Genomic DNA, 19,634 nt, shown 5'->3' on the forward strand with positions numbered 1-19,634 from the left:
GAGCGGGGGGGGTGTGAGGGGAGACTGTGACGGCTTGGAGCTGCGGTGGCGCTGTGCGGGGGGGGACACACGACTCGGCCGTGATGCCCCAGGCGGCCCCAAAGACTGTTGGGATTAACCCACCTCTGCTTGGGTGGCGGGCTGCCCTCCCTTGGGGCACACGGCTCCGCGGCTGTATCCCCCCCTGAATTTCTTGCCCAACCTGGCGCTGTGCGGGGGGGGACACACGACTCGGCCGTGATGCCCCAGGCGGCCATCACCAAAGACTGTTGGGATTAACCCACCTCTGCTCGGGTGGCGGGCTGCCCTCACCTGGGGCACACGGCTCCGCGGCTGTATCCCCCCCTGAATTTCTGGCCCAATTCATACTCGGGATTTTTTAATTTTTGGGGGAGGGAGGGGCTCTGATGCTTCCATGGCCCCTGTGTCATCGTCACCAGGCAATGCCAGGGAGCAGAAGACAGTCCCAGCGCTTCTGGAGCCAGTGTTTGCACGGTACCTGTTCGCCAATGTGATGACTCTGTTGGTCGCATCGGCCTCCTGCTGACATTTGATTTTTTCAGCTGTAGCTTTCTCAAATTCTGCAGTGAGAGCTGCCAAGTTAGCATTCAGGTCCTTCAAAAGACAACACGTCTACAGTTACCTCTTGCACACACGGTGCAGCTGCAGTAAGCCGCCAGGCCAGGAGAGAGCTCTGCAGACCCGAAGGAGCTTTGCAGCAGCCCCTGTCGTGACGATGCAGCTCTTGCACCTGGGCTCCAGGTTATATGAATTGTAAGAATCTTTCTCGCTCATTTTTGGCTTCTGGCCGCGACCCGCAGCTGAATTGCCGGTGGCTGATGGGGGGCCGCGGCGGGTGCCAGCCAAGGCAAACAGCGGCTGGCTCCGGCAGCTGGCCCTGGCCAGGAGCTGCGGGAGGGGGCACGCACTTACGGCAATTTTGTTCTTAACGCGACTGAGTTTGTCTTGTGCCTCCGCCAGCTCAGCGTTGGCCTCCTCCAGCGCCCGCCTCTTGGGCTCCACCTCGCAGAACACCTCGTAGAAACGAACAATGTTTAGGCACCAGGAGCACAGACCTGCCGCGGCTGATGACTTCGACATTATGAACTCCGGATCAAAACTGGGGTCTGACTGGTAGGGCCTGGAACAGGAGAATATGCCGCGCTATGAAACTGCGCTGTGGCTGCCGGTGGCCCTGTCCCGCTCCCCCTGGGGCTTGGTCTGCCAATGGGCAGCAGGGTGGGAGAGCAGAGCAAATGCCTGGATCCCACTCTTGCCCCTCGAACCCCGCTGCGCTCACTGGGTGAGGGTCTCTCCTGGACACCCTGCCCAGGGCAGCCCTGTGGCAGGGGGCTGGGAAGCAGGGCAGGAACTGGCCATGGACTCACTGAAACGCCTTGAGACAGGCCTCGGGGATGTTCTCCTTGTCAAACTTCTTTAAGGTGTCAAGGAAAGTGTCTACTTTTCCCATCATCACTTTTGCTGCCTTCCAGCTCTTATCCTTTGGTATCTTGCCCCTGGGGGCTGTCAGGACCATCACAGCTGCCGTCACGTTCACCACCGCTTGGGGCGGCGACCCGAAGGACTTCAGCTCCGTCAGGTTGTTCTGGGAAGGGACCACGGGGCCGCTGAGCATCGCCCCGGTGCAGGGATGCTGGCACCAGCCAGGGACCCGCTTCCCACTGAGGGGTTGCCCACCTTGTTGAGTGTGTTGAGGGCCTCCTGGGCGGCTACAAGTGCCGGCTCCGCTTTTGCCAGGTCGGTCTCGCAGGCTCGCTGCTTCTCGGCCACATTCTGGGGAGGCAAAGGGATGGGACAGGGTGAGCGGCTGGAGCCGACAGAGCTCGCGCTGCCCCATCCCATGTTGGACCCCGGCACCAGCTCAGCGCCACGCACCGTGTTGATGGCCTGGACCTTCAGCTCCTCCTCATCAGCAATGGCTTTCTCCTTGCTGACCTCCGCCGTCTCAACGCCCACCACGTGGATCAGTTTATCCGCGTCCTCGTTCTTCTGCTTCAGCTCTGCCTCCTGGACCGCCAGCTTGGCTTTCAGGTCGTCCACCTTGATGGGGGGGAGAAATGGAGGGGATCAGAGGGCTGATCCTGCTGAGCCCTACCTGGCCTTGCAGTGGCAGCTTGGTACAGCTCAGGGATCTCGCGGCCACGCGGCCACCATGACTGCCCTGTGGGGACATGCCTCCTCTCGCCCCCCCACATTGGACCCACAGCGGGCATGATGCTGTGGGCAGGCACCTGCGACGTCGTGCTCTGCAGCTTCATCAGCCCTTTCTCCAGCCTCTCAATCTTGGCGGTGAGCTCGCTCCTTTTTTTTGACAGCAGGTTTTGGTAGAGCTTTATCTGCTCCAGGAAGGTCTTTGGCGTGGTGTAATTATAGCGTCTCTCCATGGCCAGGTAGGTCTTGGACATCTCCTTAACGCTCATGTGGATGTAGGACATGAACTGGCTGATGGAGACCTTGACCTCGGCCTGCACCAGGAGCACAGACAGTGAGCCGCTGCACCGTGCGGACGCGGTGCCAACGCTGGGGGAGAACCGAGCCTTCCCGCAGCGTTGGTTCCACATGCAGCCACAGAGGCTGGGAGGGAAAGCACTGCTTTTCATTAAACAGCACAACGCATGGCTGAGAAATGTAAGTGATCACGGCACTAACGATGCTGGTTCTTAAACCCCACTCTGGTTTTCCTGGCTCTAACCCCCCAGGCTAACCTGGGCTGCACTAGGGAAAAGCTGCTGTTCTCAGGCTGTTATCTGTGGTGGTGTTTTAAGGACAAACGGAAAACAAGGAAAGGTTCATCCCCACCTGCACGGTGTCGGGGTGCAGGCTCTGACCCTGGAGCCAGCTGTGAGCTTACCCCAGACCCCATCCCCAGCTCGCTGCCCCCAGCACCACCGGGTCACACCAGACCCCCATCCCTGGGCACTTTGCAACAAGGAGAGCAGCAGAGGTGCGGGTCATTCCCCAAAGCAGCCCGGTTTCCCCAGCCCCCCAGGACAGAGGGCTGTGCACAGGCACAGCTCTGGCATGCACCGACCTGGGGTTCCAGCTCACCTCGATGTCCCCTGTTTCCTCCAGGAACCTGCTGCTGACGGACACGAGCGCATCCTCCGGCCACTCGTGGAACCAGTCGATGGCCGTGCAGTTGACCATGGCGGGGAACCTCCTTGCCCGCACCCGCAGGGTTGAGCCCACGGGCGAGAAGCAGAGGATGACCTGGGGCAGAGCACCGCGGGTAAGTGGGGCGTCCCTGCTGCCGGGGGCCGAGCTTGCGTGCGGGATGGCAGGAGCATCGCTGTGGGCTCTGCATCGCTGCAAACTCTTCTGCTGGTGATCAGGACTTTGCCTCCCACCCATTAACTCCCTTTCCCAGTACGTGGCAGATGGTCTGCGACTGTGCACCCTGTGCCTCTCAGCGGGGTCGGGGCCGGCACCGGATCCCCTCTGGTGGCTGCGGCCAGCGGCCGAGCACGGTGCCAGCATCAGCGTCCCTGTGAGCGCCCAGCACAGCCTGGCCCTGGCTCGCAGCTGTGGAGGCTGCTCACCCCCCTCTGCCCCAAGGGAGGTAAACACGTGGGTGTGAAGAGCTGCGCCCCTGGGGCTGAGGGCGCACCATAGGCTGGGGAGCCTTTGAAAACATCTTTCACCCAAACCCTTCACCGTGTAATGAAAGCACGGTTTTCTCTGTCCTGTCTGCAAATAGGTTTTGGATTAGGCAAGTCAGGAGCACTAACAAAACCCCACTCCTGACTGAACACCCACCTTTAACTGACGCCTGACTTTTTCTATAAATAATTTCCAGCAGTTTTCCCTTGTATCTTGCAATCCGAGGAACTTCATCTGGGGCCTCATGGCACTGATAATGTTTTCCAGGTCATCTTCCTGAAAAAGCCCCGGCACCTCTCCGGATGCCAAGAAGTCATTGATTAGGACCAGGAACGATTCTTCAGCAACTTGGGAGTCTGTCATCAGGAACACGGTGGGGATGTTCTTCACGGCCGCCTTGATGTACTGGGAGGCGAGGTCCAGCTGGGAGCAGGAGAGAGAAACCGTCACCCCCTCTCTCTTCGACCCCCCGAGCTGTTCTCTGAAGTGATCAAGTCGGCACAGCCCGGTGCCCCTTGGCCGCCCCGGGAAGCCAGGAGGGTGCCTTTGGGAAGGAGCCTTTGGGAAGGTGCCTTTGGGAAGGTGCCTTTGGGAAGGTGCCGGGTGCCTGCTGCTCTGCTCGGAGTCGGGGCCAGCTGCCAGGGCTGCCTGCACCGCACCTCCCTCACGAGTGGCTCCTGCCCGTCCCTGTCTGGGGAAACTCTGCAGTCTCTCGGGACAGGACTCATGGGTGTTCAGAAAGCGCCTTTGAGCAGATCGCACGGTGCACAGACGCAGCGAGAAGAGAAGAGCAGAGCAGAGCTCTGCGCACCCACCCCAGGCACCGGAGCCACCACGGGGCTTAGCACCACTCCACGTTTGCAGGATCCATCCCACGAGCAGGCGGCACTGCCCCAGGGGGCCAGGAGGAAAGCTGCGCTCACCTTCAGGTCTGGGATGCCATAGCCTTTCCTCAGCGTAATCTGAAACACGTTCAGATTGCTGATGTATGCTGCTAGCCGCGCCAGACTCTGCTTCCCGCTGCCTCCTACCCCCACCAGCAGAGCGTTGCCCCGGGGAGACTCTAAGATCCGACTAATTCTGCAAATATGAGACACTGCGTCTTCGAAGAGCACCTGAAGAAAACAGGAGGGGAAGGTTTGATATTCTGAATCACAGCAGGAAGAGCAGCGAACGCCCCATAACATACAAACCCGAGTGAGAGCGATGCTGCAGCTGCGTCTCTGCGGTGCAAGCGCTGCCTCAGCGCTGAGCTGCCCGCAGCAGGGCACTCACCAGGCTCATCGCCGCGTTCACCTCGTTGTAGTTGTCCAAGGCTTCCCCCAGCAGCTTGTTCAGAGCTGTCCAGCTCGGCACTGGCAGGTACTTGGACTCCCCTATGCCCTGGGTGAAGTGGCAGTAGATGTTGGGCTTGGCAAACACCAGGTCTTCACTGAGTTCCTGGGAGAGGCGAGACCAGCCGTGGGGCTCAGCCGTGGGGCACCCGGGGGGTACTGCTGCCCGTGCCACTCCACTGTGCCGGGGAGCTCAGCCTGGCAGTGCAGCAGGGGGTACTGCTGCCTGTGGGACTGCCAAGCCCGTGCCGGGGAGCTCAGCCTGGCAGTGCAGCCCCACTGGGGTGGGGCACTCCCTCATTTTCCAGCACAACTTACATCAAAGAACTTTCTGCAGGTGTCCGCCAGCATCTTCCCAAAGCCTTTTTGATCCCTTTCATCGACGAGCTTGTCTCCGTACACCCTCTCAGCTTCGTGGAGCCAGAGACGCACCAAGTCCACGGGACTTTTCAGGCATTCGGGGGTGGAGAACAACAGGCCCTGACAAACACACGAATCCTTCAGTCCTCAGGGGTTTATTTTACTGCTACTCAGAGCTGAGTTTAAAGGTTGGCTTTGGGAAGAGGTCATGGTACTTTTCAAGGACATGGTGCACTGCAAGGATGCACGATGAAGGAGAGAAAGGAATAAGGATGTTTTAGAGGAAACAACCCTCTCACTACCTGGAATATGTTGGAGAGGTCGCGGAGGTTGAAAAGGTAGTGGAACTTGATGGCTGTCGGCAAGAAGGTGGAGGCAACCTTCTGGTGGAGAGCTGTCAGCAGGAAACAGGGTGAGCAGGCGCGCAGGTCCCCAGAGACCACTGCAGCCTCCGGCAGGATCCCTGAGCCTGGCTCGCTCTCCCCTCCGTGACCTTCGGCAGGAGGGGAGATAATCGATAGGACAAGCCTGAGGTTTTAGTTGGACCATTTCTAGGGACACGATGCTGTGTTTTGAACGTGAATAGGAGAAAAGGAGGACCGGAGGTTTAATTTGCACGGTGCCGTGATGCGGAGGTGTTGTGTAGGGCTCCCAGGGCACTGGCCGGTTGTGGTGTGGTTGGGTTTTCCGGTGCCGGCGGGTGCGGGTGCATTCCCCAGGGGCCAATGCCGGCATGCACCGCCTTCCCACCCCCCCAGCTTGGCAGGGGCTCACCCAGTGCTGCTGCTACCAGCTGGGGCTGCAGCTTCTGGACAGCCGGCGGCATCCTCTGCAGGGCCAGGTGCTGTGCGAGGATGGTGCTGTACACGGTCAGCAGAGCCTCCTGGCCGGGAAAGCTCATGGCGAAGACGCAGAAGTGGCGCTGCAGAAAGGAGCAAAAAGTCAGGCGGGAGCTTTGCCCCCAGGGGCTGATGCAGGCAGCCAGCACTGCGAGGTTCCCCACCATGTCCTAACCCCATCTCACCCCATCCCAATCCATCCCGCTCCACCCGCTTTGGGCTCCGGTCCCAGGAGAGCGAACCCGCTGGGGCACAGCCCCTGGCCCCACGGGTCCTGCGTACCTGCAGCCTGGGGTCGATGGTGAAGGACCCTGAGGTCGGGTTCATGCAGGCCACGTACTGGCAGTTGTGAATGTCCTTCAGGGTCAGTTTGTTCCTGTCATACCTGCGCAGGGACCGGCACCATGACGCTTTCCCCGGGGACGGGTTCCTCCAGTCGGGCTGTGCCGCACTGACCCTGTGGAGCTCCGTCCGGGGGGATGCGGGAGCAGGGATCCCCATTTCCCTGGTGCTCGGTGCAGCCCGGCACCACTCTTGGAGACGCTGTGTGGGGCCCTTCCCGCGCCACATGGTGATGCTGTGTGGGGCCCTTCCCGCGCCACATGGTAAGACCTGTCCCCAAACCCCCCCACGGCAGCTGGCACTCGTCACCTCTCCCTCCCTTTCCAAGCAAGCCCTCCCTGCTGCCTGCGCCACATGCTGCACTGCCAGGCGCGGGGATCCCCCGCTAGGGCTTCCCCCGCTGGCGCTGGCAGCGGGGCTGTTTGCCTTGGATGGGGTTTGGAGTTGCCAGCAGAGAGTTTTCCCATTCCTCTGCCAAAGCCTTCCCAGCAGCTCTGGGAATGAGTGGGCTGGGGGGAATCGGCGGCTTGGCTCCACCGGCAGCGTGGCACAGGAGGCAGCACGGGCAGGGCAAGGCTCCACCGGGATGGGAGAGGCACCAGCACGGCACAGGTTTGCCAGGCGGAGGGTCACTGAGCCCCTGCAGTGGGGGTTGCCGGCTGGGCACCTACCAGTGCCCATGGTCCATGTGCTGCCGGATGAGTGTGTGCGGTGCCACGGTGCCGTACTTGTCCACCTCCGGCATGTTCATGTCGTCGATGAAGTAGATAAGCTTCCTGGTCCCGGGTGGGCCGTAGTTCCTCCCCGATTTCTTCTCCAGGGGCTTCTCAAGGACAGCTGCAGTGAGAGGAGCGGGGTGGGCGGTGGGGCAGTGCGAGGGGGCTGTGCGGCACAGCCCGACACGGGGCCGGCTGCCAGCTCAGGCCAGCCTTACCCTGCAGCATGGCCGAGGTGGTGTAGAAGTTAAAGGGCACAGACTGCACAAGGTATTCATCTGCGCCGAGCGCTTCAAGCTTGTCCCACATCAGGACCGATTTTCCCGTCCCCGCATTCCCCACCAGCATCACCGGCCTCTGCTTCTCCATCAGCAGGTCCATGAAGTAGCGCACGCGAATGGTCTCCGTCGTGTGCACCATGGAGGCCTGGGGAAATTGCACCGTCAATCGCCGGAGCTCGTCTCTTGCTGCTGGAGTCGACGTTTGCAGGCAGAGGTGGGATCTTCTGTTAGAGCAGCGGGCAGCGTGCTGGAAGCCTTGCCTGGTTTTCCCAGCAATGCCAGCTGGTCTAACAGAAGATGCTTTCTCTCTGTACAAACGTGGTCCCTCTTTAAAGCAAAAGGTCTCAGGCGCTTGGTTATCCTAAAGACTTTATGACCAAAAATAGGAGCTGTCAGATAAACGAGAACAACACAGCGCAACTCCTGAAACTGTCCCCAGTGTCTTTGCTCAGCCAATGCACGGGCCAAATTCAGCCACGGCACCTCTCCCTTTCCCTGACATCTTTAACACAACCCCTCCTTCCTCAGGACAGCATTTCAAAAGACATGCAAATAAAGTTTTAAAGTACATTTTTGCATTCAGGCGATAGTTATAATTATTTCAAGATAATCTACGAAGCCACAGGTTAATCTGAAATTAAAAAAGAAGAGTTCCAACTTGCAGCTCCCGCTGAGGTTTCCGCGGAGTAAAGCAGAACCACAGAAAGTCACGGGGTTTGCCGGGTGCCACCAGCCCGTGTGGTGGCGTGGCGGAGCCAGCCCAAATCCCTGCACCGCTCCAGGCGCAGGGTCTTGCCCCAGCATTGCTCAGGGGAAGACCACGGAGCAATAAACAAATAAAACACATAAACACAGAGAGCTTGTGGGAAGTACCTGTAAAGGGACTTCGGGATCGAGTTCGAATTTTGGCACTTCTTCAGTCCAGAGCCTGAATTTCTTTGTTTCTGGATCAATGTAATAGTCAAAAATTGTCCCCTGCGAAGGAAACTTGATGGTTTTAAACTCGTTCACCCACCACTTGCTGAACTCCAGGCGGTAATCCACGAGCTGGGAGGAACCAAACAGAGACAAACTCAGAAACTGGCCAACGTTGTTGCTTTAGTATTTTCCGAGGGGATGCAGCCGAGGGATGAAGCTGGGCAGCAGGCTCTGGCAAGCAGGCAGGTGTGGGCAGGCACCGAGCGGTTGGTCCCACAGCCGTACCTGGTCCTGGAACATGGCCCCGCCGAAGGCCCAGGCACAGGCGAAGACAAAGTAGAGCTCGTAGAGCTCCCGGGGTGAGTCCGGCGGGGTGGTCTGCGGCGTCAGGAAGCACTCCAGCAGGTACAGCACCGTCTGTATCACCGTGATCTCGGGGACAGGGGTGATCTTCTTGAATCCAGACTTGAGCTTCTCTAGGCACACCGGCAGGTACTTGTCAAAGAGGATCATCAAATTGGCCTTCTCAGACTGCACCGTCCTTGTCTCAATCCAGCTGGTCACAACGCTGTGGGAGGGACGGGCAGGGCTGCAGGCGAGCATGCAGGGGGCCAGCACCCGTCCCATCCCATTCCCATCCTGTCCCATCTCGTCCCATCCCGTCCCGTCCCATCCCACCCCACCCCATCCATCTCCATTTCCTGGCTCACAGGTTCCAGCCCAAGTCTGTGGGGTTGATGTAGAGGATTCCCGCCCGGGACACGGTGGCCGGCGTGGCGGTCCGCAGGTGGCTAATCTCGAAGAGGAGCCGCATGGTGGGGTTGAGGGGGATGCGCTCGTTGCTGGCCAAGGTGAGAACCTGGGGGAAGCGGCCTGTCATCGAGGGATGCCCTGATCTTGGGGCCCAGGCATGAACACAAGCTGATGACCCCGAGTTAATGAGCGAGCAAAGCTCCTGGGGTGTGATGGCACCGACCTTATTATCATCCATGACTGTGTTCAGGGACTCGATCCACATGGGGTCAATATCTCCATCGAGGATGATCCACTTGGGCCCCTTATGTGTGATGTTGGCCAGGTCACGCATCGCTGAAGAAAACAGACCTGCCCCATAGAGAGACACTTGGGTTTGTCCTTTCCACGCACGGCACTTTTGCTAGGGGGACACGCGGGACTGGGTGCTTCCCTGAAACACGTTCCTCCTCCCTCACAGTCCAGTAAAAAGCCCCAAGGAAAGGTTTTCCCATTCCATCACCACGTCACAAAGTGTTTACAGAGACACATTTTATGAAGGTATTTGCCTATGCGTCAGCCGCTGCTGAAGGATGGTTTGGGCCAGTTCCCACCCAGGGTAAGCAACCGCTCACAAGCGTTGGTGTCTCACCGTCCTTCCACTCTCGCGTGGACGGATGAATAACCCCGAACAGCTCATTGCAGGTCACAGCCTTTGGGTCGAGGTCCATGGTGACCGGCTTCCGCTTCATGCTTTTGTATGTCTTGTTGAGCGACCTCAGCACCTGCAGAGAGGGGGAACCGTGCAGCCGCGGCTGCTGCTCCTATGAGGGTGTTTGCAGCCTTTGGCAGCCTTTGCCCGCAGCCGGGGGCACAGAGCGTTGCTCCCACCCGCTGCAGAGCACCCAGGCCCGGACAGCTGCTGGGAAGGCTCCAGATCTCCCTCTGCGCAGCCGGCTCCTGGCCGGGATGTTGTGGGAGCCCAGAGCCCAGCCAGCCGGCACCGTCCTGCCCGTCCTGCCAGCAGCGCAGCACGCAGGGCGTTGTGAGAGTGTGCCGCTGCCTGCTCCCTGCCTCGTCTCCGCTCTGCTCATGGGTGTCCTGGGCAGCCCCTGAGCTGTGCATCCCCAACCCTCTCAGCTCCATGGGCTGAATCCGGCACACATGGTGCTGGAGGGCCTGGCGTGGCTGTGGACGCTGGCCGTGCTGCCATCCCCTACCCGGACGCTGCTGCTGGTGCAGCTGGGGGTCCGCGTGGCTGGCCGAGGCCAGCAGGAACATTCTCACCTAGAGGACGGGGGAGGCCGTGGGATGTGCTTGGCCGGGGGCAGGAGAGGACCTGTGTCCTTGGGGATGGTTTGGCCGCTACCTGGGACTTGCCGCAGCCAGCGTTGCCGACGACAAAGACGGAGTGTCTCACTTGCAGCAGCTCCTCCAGCTGCACCACCTTCAGCACAAAGCTCTCCTCTGCCTGCAGCTTCAGCTCCAGCATGGACTGCCTAATGATCTGGGAGGGAGAGCAGGCGCTGACCATGGGCAGTTGTCACGGCCTCCGCAAGACCCCAGAGACAAGCCGGCCGCTCCCAGAAGTGCCGAATGGACCTTCAGCCTCTGGACCCTGCCAGGGCTGGGATGTCTCTGGCGCTGGAGCCGCGCCTGGGCTTGCACCTTCTCAAAGTTGAGGTCCCTCTTCCTGGGGACGTCCAGGGCTGGGAACAGGTCTCCAATCAGCCCCATGAAGACGGGCAAGTCATCTGTCACGATCTTGGGGATGTTGAAGTCTCGTAAAGCTCTCATCAGAACTTGGTCCTCGGCACGGCCAGGGTCCCCTCTCTTCAAGGAGCCAGCTACCACCAGCACAGACTTGATAGCCCGCAGACCCCAGTCATAGTGGTCCTGCCGACAGGCACCAAAGTATTAAAATTCCACTTTGGTGAGGGAGAACTGCTTTAAACAACATTACAGAGGAACACCCTGTCCGTTGCCCCGCACCCAGGTTATCCACACAGTGCCCAGCAGACTGGACTTAAAATGAGCTTATTTACAAGACAAGCCCCAGTCAGTCCCGAGGTGAACGGCAGTCTGGCTTGCTTCCTGGAAGCACGTTTTTATTGTAAATCACTTCTGCTGAGATGAATAATGTCTGGATGCTCTCATCTTAACTGGCTGTATCCTATTCTATTCTATTCTATTTTGGGACTTCTTGATTTCTTCCAGAAGGCAGAAATATGCCATATGATGCACCAGCGTGGAAGTGGAATTTGTCCAGCCATAGACCTGAACTATGCAGAACATCAGCCAGCACATCACTACCAGCAATCCTACTACAATCTGTCAGGTTTGAAATTCAAGTGAACTCTTTCATCTTAAAGAACCTTGCAATATTGTTAAATTACCTGTTTAGATAGTAACTCTTTGCAGAGTGTGTACAAAGTAATGAATTTTCTTGCTAGAAGCTTAGCGTCAATAAAACCTTCTGCAACAAGCATGATTTCACAGATCAGTTCAAAATCGGGGACCACCATGGCGCAGGGTCTGGAGAAGAGCAGCGGCAGGTTAGCAGGGCTGTGCACGGACGTCCACATGCCCCTTGCCCTCCCACAGCCAGTAAGAATTTGCACCCGAGTTTCCAATATAAATCGTTCCCTGCTGCTGTTAGTATCAGAGAACCAGGCAGTAATCTAGGCCGGCTGGGGTGTCTGGAGGTCTCTTGTCCAGCCTCCTGCTCCAAGCAGGGCTCAGGTCACCCTGGGCCTTCTCCAGTCACAGTTTGAGTTCCTCCAAGGACAGAGATCCCACAGCATCCCTGGGCCACCCCTTCCAGTGCCTGACCATCTTTTTGTCTTATTCTCAATTGGATTTTCAGCTGAAGGTGGCAATTAGACACCCTGAGCATCCTATTCTCCAGGATGAGCAGCTCAGCTCTCCCAGCCCCTGACCATCTCAGGGCCTTTGAGCAGGGCTGTCCTGGGGTGCCAAGGTCTCCCTGACTCAAGGGCTGCCAGTACACACAAATATCCTTATCTGCACTAACAAAGGCTTAGTTCACGTTATGGATGTAGCAGGTGAGTATTACCACAGAGGTAAATGCTGTAATGACGGCCAGTTACATACTGACCCATCTGCCTACGAGTACCTGAACAGAGCTTTTAAATTTTCAGGCAGTTCTGTCCGTCCTGCATAGCCAGGGTTCATGGTAATGAACAGCCCGACCGACGGGATCAAAGCAATGGTCTCTCCAAGGAAATGGAATGTTTTCTTCTTGGCGCGAATTGCATCTTGAACACATTTCACCTGGCAGGCGAGCGGAGGTGTCAGTGCCAGCAGCCCCGCGGCTCCCTGCCCTGTGCCCCCAGCTCACCCTCACTGACCGCCTGCAGAAAACAAGCCTGGAGGTTCAGTCGTGCCATCGGTAATGCTAGAAATAATATCGACAGTTTGCCGAAGGCACGGCAGTGTAGCAATCCCCGGCTCAGGAGAGCTGGCCTTAAATCAGCTTCTTCCCAGGCACCGCGATGCCCTGTCCCCGGGCAATGGCAGAGCTGGCGGGGGGGTGACGGGTCACTGGGATCGGACACAACTGGGCTGCGTGACCTTAAACATGCCCAAAGCCTCCGTACTGCCACGCTTCCCCTCCATTTGCCTCCCAACATGACACAGTGGAAACAATAGCAGCAAACCGTCCCTTTGAAAGTCAGGTTTAACTGAGACAATGTTCAGTATGTGAACTGGAAACACTGAGCGGCTCATCCAGTCCCTACGGCACCCCACGCTGCCGCTGGTTTTGTACGTACCTGCACAGCAATCACGGACAAAACCTCCACTGAAATGCGATTGAATTCGTCAAAACAGCCCCAGGCGCCGGTCTGAGCAAGCCCCTTGTAGATATTGCCGCAGGACTGGAGAGAAAGCACCGGAGATTAGCTTCAGACACTGAGCTTTTACATGGAGGCTGCAACGTGAGGATTTGTTAAGAAAGCTCAAGTGTGGGGAGTTGCTCATGCTTTTATGGTTTGTGCTGTTCCCTAGGGAAATGCCCCGCAGCGTTACAGCCCCCCTGGGCTCCCACGGGCTTCCAGGGACACGAGCTGGCCGGAGCTGTGGTGGGAGTGAGCGGCGTGGGATGGAACCAGGAGCTGCTACTGGACCCACAGGTTTCTTGCTGGCTTCCGAGCCGGGGAGAGGAGAGCAGCTTCAGGGCATTGGCTATGGATGCTGCAACTGGACACGGGCGGCGCACGCTGCAGTGGTGCCTCCCAGAAGAGGTCCCCCCTTGTCTTGGCAGACAACCCACGGCTCTCACCTCGGTGCTGCTGCCCCGCTCCTCCATGCCCTACCTTGTAGTCCATCTGCTCGGAGCAGTTGAAGACGTAGACCATCATGCCCACTGCCCGGCCCAGGTCCTTGGTGGTCTCCGTCTTCCCTGTGCCCGCGGGGCCGGCGGGGGCCCCCCCCATGAAGAGGTGGAGCGACTGCGTCAGGGTGATGTAGCACCTGTGAAGGGGAGGACAGGCAGGGCTGAGCAGTGCCGGCAGCGCGGCACGGGCAGCAGGAGGCGCAGGGAGCTGAGCCCCTACCGATCCGTCAGGGGGGTGATGACCAGCCGGGGGGTGTTCCCCAGGTACTCGTAGGAGTACTGGAGCTGAGCGTCGCAGATGTTGGCGTAGCAGTGCCTCCTCCCCTCATCCCACCGGTGCCGGAGCTGGGACTGCCAGGTGAACTCCTGGGCACTCTCCACCTGCGGAGCAGCCGGCTGCGGAGGGCAGGCAGGTGCCGGAGCTGCCTGCCCTGACCCACGGGCACAGCGAGCTCCCAAACATGTGTTGGGACCGTTTCTCACCTCCGTACACGAGGAGAGCATGCAAACAGGTCCCAGTGCAATGCTGGGGTGGGTGAGGACCGTCCCTCCACGTGGCCCAGCCCACCCCATGCCTGCTGACCGCAGTGCACAGCCCTGCTCCGAGGCTCGCAGCTCCCACTGAGCATGGCAGGAACCAGCAAAACTGCTCCTGGATCTGGCTTTACATCAGACCCAGCCTGGTCTCGTCTGACCCCGGCTGTGCTGTCACCTCCCCAGCTCCCGTGCACCCCTAACACCCCACGTGTGGTTTCCTCATGCAATCGGGATACTTTGAAAATATTGGAAAGTAATAAAATAACAGGAAATCTTTGCTCAGAAGTGCTAAGAAACAAAGCAGCAAAAATATCCTCTTGTAACAAATACCTTTGCAAGGATCATTTTGGCCACAACATCCCTGGCGTGGACATCAATGGTACAGATTGTCATGATCTTCATCCTGTCTCCTGCAGTTAGGTTTCCAATGAGTAGTGAAATCAGTGCATTTAGCTGAGTAATCTGAGGAAGGAAAGAAATGATGAACAGAAAAATGACATCATACTTTGCCCGTCTCCCGGTGACCCCCGGACCGGACCTCGCCTCTTCCGAGCAGAGAGAGGCTGCAGGACAGCTCCAGGTCAGGTCTGAGGGATGCCAACCTGCTTTTTGTTGTAATCCCTCATTGCGTTCTCATAGCCTTCCTCCAGCCTTGAAAAGGCAATGCCAACTTCTGTGGTCCACCAGATCTGGGTGCACGTCAGAGCAACCTGCAGCAAACCACAGGGACGAAATGTGGCCATAAAGGGAAATACGCCGTCCCTGCGATGGCTCAGGGCAGGCACCTGCACCTCCCTGGGCTCTCTGCTTGCTCCTCCTCTCGGACCTCGGCTCACGGAGCCGCCGGCCAAGCTGGCCCCATGCGGCAGCTCCCACCTGTGCCGGAGCAGCCGGCCAAGCTGGCCCCATGCGGCAGCTCCCACCTGTGCCGGGTAGTCGAACACCCACTGCTCCCGCGGCTTCTCCTCATAGGTCACCACGGCCTCGGGGATCAGGCGTCGCAGGGTGGAGTGCATGCTCACCAGCACTCGGTTCAGCCAAACCTCAACCTAGAGGGTCACATCCAGCAGACCCTGAGCGAGCGGTTCCTAGCCCGTGTCCGGTTTGGCTGCGCGACCCCGTGGCAGCGTGCAAGCGGCTCCCTGCTGCTCTGCGCAGCAAGCTTCTCCCTGCACGTCGTAACAAGGTGCATGAAAGACCCCGGTACACGGCCCCGCAGGGCACTTCCCATGGCAGTTTATGGAGCATGGTCTGAGGGTGAACAACAGGAAGGGGAAAAGCACATTGTGACCGCCTGAGGGGCTGCAAGGCTGGAGTGGGTTTATATGATTCTGATATTGCTGCAGCGCTGTTCTACACCTGTAATGCAGATCCCATTTTTGGGGTATTTTTTGGCTGAAAGGCTTCACGATTGCATTTTAAAACTGCTGCCAGGCTGTTAGTGCACAACAAGCAAAAGGTTCGTCCCCATCCTGAACCTGCCCACCTCTGTCCCCGCAAGTGGAGGCTCCACGGAGCTTGGCTGACCTGGCCAGACAAGTCACAGTCTCCGTCGAGGGGCACGTACTCCTCGTCCCTGCTGAACATCCCCAGGCCAACCTTCAGGGGCTTTCTGGCCGGACTCATCTTGAACTTCAGTTTAGCCAGACTGTCGAACAGCTTCGGCAGATGACGGGACACCTGAGAACAGAGGCACGGCAGAGGGTCAGGGACCCCTGGTCCCACGCAGAGGTGTAATCACCGCTTGGATTAACTCCCGTATGTCTCTCAGGGCGCTGCATCCCTGAGAAGGGGGCTACCAAGGATGGTGTTCTGTCTGTTAGGATGAAAACTATTTTAACTATTTTAAAACCACTATAACAAGTTAGCACGCAAAAGACACAGGACTTGCCTCCACACTTTACACGCAACCCATACCTCAACTGGCTCATTCCCATAAGATAAAATATCAAGCAGGTCTGCAGAGGAAACAAAGTAGAATCTGGGAAAAGCCAGTCTTTTGGTCTCAAGGTATTCAGCCAAAGCCTTCTCACAGAGTGCCAATCTAAGAGAAAGCAAGGAAGAGAAACTGCAGTTAAAACCTCCACATACTAATTTTTACTCTTTGCAAAGTCATTGCCATGTTGAGGAAGATGCCACTTTGGAGAAATCAAACTCTTCCTCTGGCCCTAGACCAGATAGTGAGGCGTCTCCATAACGCTTCACCAGGACGACTCAAACCTCACCTTTTCTGCAACGCTTCTAGCTTGTCGTAGAGACCAGGCTTGTTTGTAGCTTCAATCACATTGGGAGTTTTTACCGCATCGGCCATTAATTCCTGCAAGAGGAAAAATGCTTCAGCTCTACCCGCACTGGCAGCTAGCGCTCGGGGGTCCGGGGGGCGACGAGCTTCGCACTTTGAAATCTTGATCGATAGCATCAAAATGCTTCGAGTCCTCTGGCAGTTGACTGCGGATGTCTTCAGAGCCGATGAAGATGCTTTCCAGGTGACTCCACGTCCTCTGCACCTCAAACCAGATGCTGATAACGGAGTCAGTGGTCGACAGCTTCTGCTGCCAGCCCAATACCTCCTGAAGGAAGAAGGCTAGGTACTTGGAGGTCATCAGGTTCTGCAGCTGCACTTGGTTGTCCTCCAGCATCTCGATGAGCACCTCATCTGACTTGAGCAGCACGATGCCGGTCCTGGCATGAGGTTCATGCTCAAACTGCATCGTTGCCCAGGTAGCATCCAGAGTGTTCAGCACCTGCAGACAGGGCGTGAGAAATGAGCTGGACTCTGTGGTGCCGAGTCCCAGACCCTGCAGAAAGGCAAGGCAGCAACAGGAATGCTTCCTCCAGACCACGAGCTCCATGGGTGCCGTGCTGCATGTGGACTCCAGCCCCCAGGAGCAGGAACACAAGCACTAACAGCCACAGAGCTGCATTGGAGCAGGGCTCTCAGCAAAGCAGGGTAGGAACGGAGCCCCGTTTACCTTCTCCATCCCTGACTCTTTCATGGCTTTGTCCACAATGCCATGAACCTCATCCTCGAACTTGTGCAGGTTCAGCTGCAGCAGATCCGCGAGGGTTGTGTCCTCAGACATGGTGAAGTTCACCTGGAGCAGAACCGGCACTGTCGGGGCATGGACTCCCCTCCACGGAGACGCAGCCCAGTGGCTCGCCCAAACGAGCTCATTAACACCCATGTTTAAAGACCCTACGCAAATATTTGTGTATGGCTAGCTCTTAAAACAGATTGCATGCTTCCTCTGATGGATGCAAATCTCAGGAGCCTCCCAGGTCAGGGGTTGAAGCCAGGGAAGGGCAGGAGGGCTGGGAGCACCTTGGTTGCCTGCATGAGCTCATGCCAGTGCCGGTCCCTGATGGCCGGGTTCTGCAGCTCGTTCATGGCGCGCAGGGACGTTATCATGTTCTTCACACTGTTGTCCAGCCCTGTGAACGCATCCCAACTTCTCATCTCCTTATCCAAGCTCCGAATGTCTTTAGCAAATTTCTTACAATCGATATCCATCTGTTCAACATTGATATCCTTCCACCTGGTGATCTTCCAGTCGTCAATGCTTGTGTTAACCTGAATTCAGGGATACATTTTCACAGGACTTGTAATTAGCAGAAGCATTCCTGCCCAGGATGAAGAGCAGTATACCCAGCGCCTGCACAGCCCGTGCACCCGTCACGCCTCCCACATGTGCACACCCAGTGCCCGCACACCCGTTGCATCCGTGCTGGGGTGCGCAGCCCCCGCCCCAGCAGACCTGCTCTAACGCTGTGACAACCTGCCCCGTGTCTCATCCCACCTCTCACGGCAATGAGGCTCTCGGAGGAGCTACAACAACTTTGCACCTTTGGCTGGCAATGCCCAGCTGGCGCAGGGTGCCCGCGCAGGATGCCCACACTGGGTGCCCACACCTGCCAACAGCAGTCTGCTGTCAAGCCCTTGCCTGGAGGCAGCACTGGGCATCGTGCCCTGGCACAGGGGCCAGCACTGAGGCCAGAGCTCCCGGTCACTGCACTCGACCCCAGACAGCTACCAGCAGCCACCGTCTGTGGATGCCGGGCAGCTCGTCACAGCCTCAGGAACTTCAAAACTGTGAGGACCAGCCCAGCACACCCCAGAAGCTTGTTCAGCACATCCCTGTGCTCCTGCCTCCTCCTGCCCTCCCCATCGTGCTGGCTCACAGACCGCGGCACGTACCAGGTTGATCATGTCCCAGAGCTCCTTCAGCAAGCGCACCTCCCTGTGGCATGCTTTGAGCTGTTTATATTCTGGGACCAACACTTCAAACAGCCCAGCTGACTTGGACAGGGCTGCCATGTCGCTCTCCATGGCGGCGATGCTCTTGTGTTGCTGGCCGGAGAAAAAGAAAAGGTCTCAGCTGGGGACCGTGTGACAGGGACATGTCTCCTACCCCAGCGATGGCTTCGTCCCTGCTGCAGCATGGTGGGAACAGGACAGTTGCTGCCACAGGGCCAGATCCTCCCCGTAGGGCTGGGAGCCAGAGACGGAGCTGGAGTGGCTGCCCCTCCCCAGCCACCCTGTGTAACAGCACCCAGAGCACCCGGTGCACGGGGCTGGGGCCGGCCGGGCAGTGTCGGCGGGGACAGCGGCAGCCCTGGCATCCTCCCCTTCCTTACCTTGTTCAAGGACATGTAGGGGTCTGGGTCAGTGTACAAAAAAGGGGCTTTTTCCCGGAACCTTTCCCGGAAGGCGTGCTGCCGGACCTGCATGGGGAGGATGGGGTTCAAGGGGGGCAGCCAGGAGCTGGCAGCCAGGGAGAGCAGCGGAGTCTTCCCAAAACCACCAGGAAGCTGCTCACTCGCCCTCCCTTCCCGTCCCCAAGTCCCAGGGCAGGCACCTCAAACTGCTGGCACTTCCTGCGGATGATGTTGACCTCGTTGGCTTGCAGGGGCGCCGCGCTCTGCTTGACGCGCAGGCAGAGCTTCTTGGTGCTGTCCCAGTGCTCGGGGAGGTCCTGCAGCGAGCACCACATAGCGTTGGCAGCCTGGCCCCAGGGAACCCGCGCCCAGCCCCCCGCACCCCGAGTAGCTCACGTGGAGCTGCAGGTGGATCTCCTCCGGCATCTCCTCTCCGTAAGTGCTGAGCAAGGCAACTGTCTCTTTCAGGGGCTCAAACATGCTGTCAGTCGCCGCCTGCCTCTCCTTGACCCTCATCAGGTGCCCCATCACCTCCACCAGCCCATCATAGTCTCCCTCCTCCAGAGGTTTACTCAAGCCGGCGTTTGCCTCTTGGATGAAATCCTCCAGCTCCTGGAGGCTGGGAGGAAGGTGGCGGCGCTCACTGGTCGTCCCCAACGGGGCTCACAGCTGCCCCCGTGCTCGCCTGGGGCTTGCTCTGCAGGGCACAGCCCCCCAGGGACTTGCCCCCACGGGGGTGCCTGGCAGCTTCACCCGTGCCCCCATGGCTCCATCCCTCGGGGGCCAGCCCTGCCCTGGCACACAGTGGTGCCTTCACCACAGCTCAGCTGGGCTCCAGTCACTGGGAGCACCCCATCCCCAGTGGGGGGCTCACCAGGCTCCTACCTGGTGGTGACGTGGCTGGTGAGGTGCTGTCGGAGTGCCAGGCCCCGGCGCCCAAC

The 19,634-nt window shown here is 58.5% G+C and overlaps 1 protein-coding gene across 1 annotated transcript in view; it reads right to left on the reverse strand.

The window, feature by feature from the left end:
• The window catches only part of DNAH17 (dynein axonemal heavy chain 17), a gene marked incomplete at its 3' end in the record, with an annotated part of 32,780 nt that overhangs the window by 4,904 nt on the left and 8,242 nt on the right, over positions 1–19,634 (reverse strand). The window contains exons 21-61 of the mRNA XM_009276815.1: positions 19,090–19,312; positions 18,894–19,010; positions 18,673–18,759; positions 18,233–18,385; positions 17,360–17,608; positions 17,010–17,132; positions 16,434–16,781; positions 16,263–16,354; positions 15,955–16,081; positions 15,565–15,717; positions 14,961–15,086; positions 14,640–14,747; positions 14,368–14,499; positions 13,721–13,881; positions 13,481–13,637; positions 12,938–13,042; positions 12,280–12,437; positions 11,540–11,678; positions 10,812–11,039; positions 10,513–10,650; positions 9,796–9,928; positions 9,388–9,515; positions 9,122–9,270; positions 8,697–8,979; positions 8,367–8,540; positions 7,431–7,638; positions 7,168–7,333; positions 6,437–6,539; positions 6,090–6,237; positions 5,618–5,709; positions 5,274–5,435; positions 4,897–5,061; positions 4,545–4,736; positions 3,778–4,044; positions 3,070–3,231; positions 2,253–2,486; positions 1,897–2,061; positions 1,699–1,794; positions 1,389–1,606; positions 934–1,141; positions 500–615 (exon numbers count right to left, since the gene is read on the reverse strand). Coding sequence (XP_009275090.1) covers positions 500–615; positions 934–1,141; positions 1,389–1,606; positions 1,699–1,794; positions 1,897–2,061; positions 2,253–2,486; positions 3,070–3,231; positions 3,778–4,044; positions 4,545–4,736; positions 4,897–5,061; positions 5,274–5,435; positions 5,618–5,709; positions 6,090–6,237; positions 6,437–6,539; positions 7,168–7,333; positions 7,431–7,638; positions 8,367–8,540; positions 8,697–8,979; positions 9,122–9,270; positions 9,388–9,515; positions 9,796–9,928; positions 10,513–10,650; positions 10,812–11,039; positions 11,540–11,678; positions 12,280–12,437; positions 12,938–13,042; positions 13,481–13,637; positions 13,721–13,881; positions 14,368–14,499; positions 14,640–14,747; positions 14,961–15,086; positions 15,565–15,717; positions 15,955–16,081; positions 16,263–16,354; positions 16,434–16,781; positions 17,010–17,132; positions 17,360–17,608; positions 18,233–18,385; positions 18,673–18,759; positions 18,894–19,010; positions 19,090–19,312 — 6,693 coding nt within the window. The remainder of the gene's footprint in view (positions 1–499; positions 616–933; positions 1,142–1,388; positions 1,607–1,698; positions 1,795–1,896; positions 2,062–2,252; positions 2,487–3,069; positions 3,232–3,777; positions 4,045–4,544; positions 4,737–4,896; positions 5,062–5,273; positions 5,436–5,617; positions 5,710–6,089; positions 6,238–6,436; positions 6,540–7,167; positions 7,334–7,430; positions 7,639–8,366; positions 8,541–8,696; positions 8,980–9,121; positions 9,271–9,387; positions 9,516–9,795; positions 9,929–10,512; positions 10,651–10,811; positions 11,040–11,539; positions 11,679–12,279; positions 12,438–12,937; positions 13,043–13,480; positions 13,638–13,720; positions 13,882–14,367; positions 14,500–14,639; positions 14,748–14,960; positions 15,087–15,564; positions 15,718–15,954; positions 16,082–16,262; positions 16,355–16,433; positions 16,782–17,009; positions 17,133–17,359; positions 17,609–18,232; positions 18,386–18,672; positions 18,760–18,893; positions 19,011–19,089; positions 19,313–19,634) is intronic.

The sequence above is a fragment of the Aptenodytes forsteri genome, unplaced genomic scaffold (assembly GCF_000699145.1).
Source record: "Aptenodytes forsteri isolate BGI_AS27 unplaced genomic scaffold, ASM69914v1 Scaffold34, whole genome shotgun sequence".
In the NCBI taxonomy this organism is placed as follows: Eukaryota; Metazoa; Chordata; class Aves; order Sphenisciformes; family Spheniscidae; genus Aptenodytes; species Aptenodytes forsteri.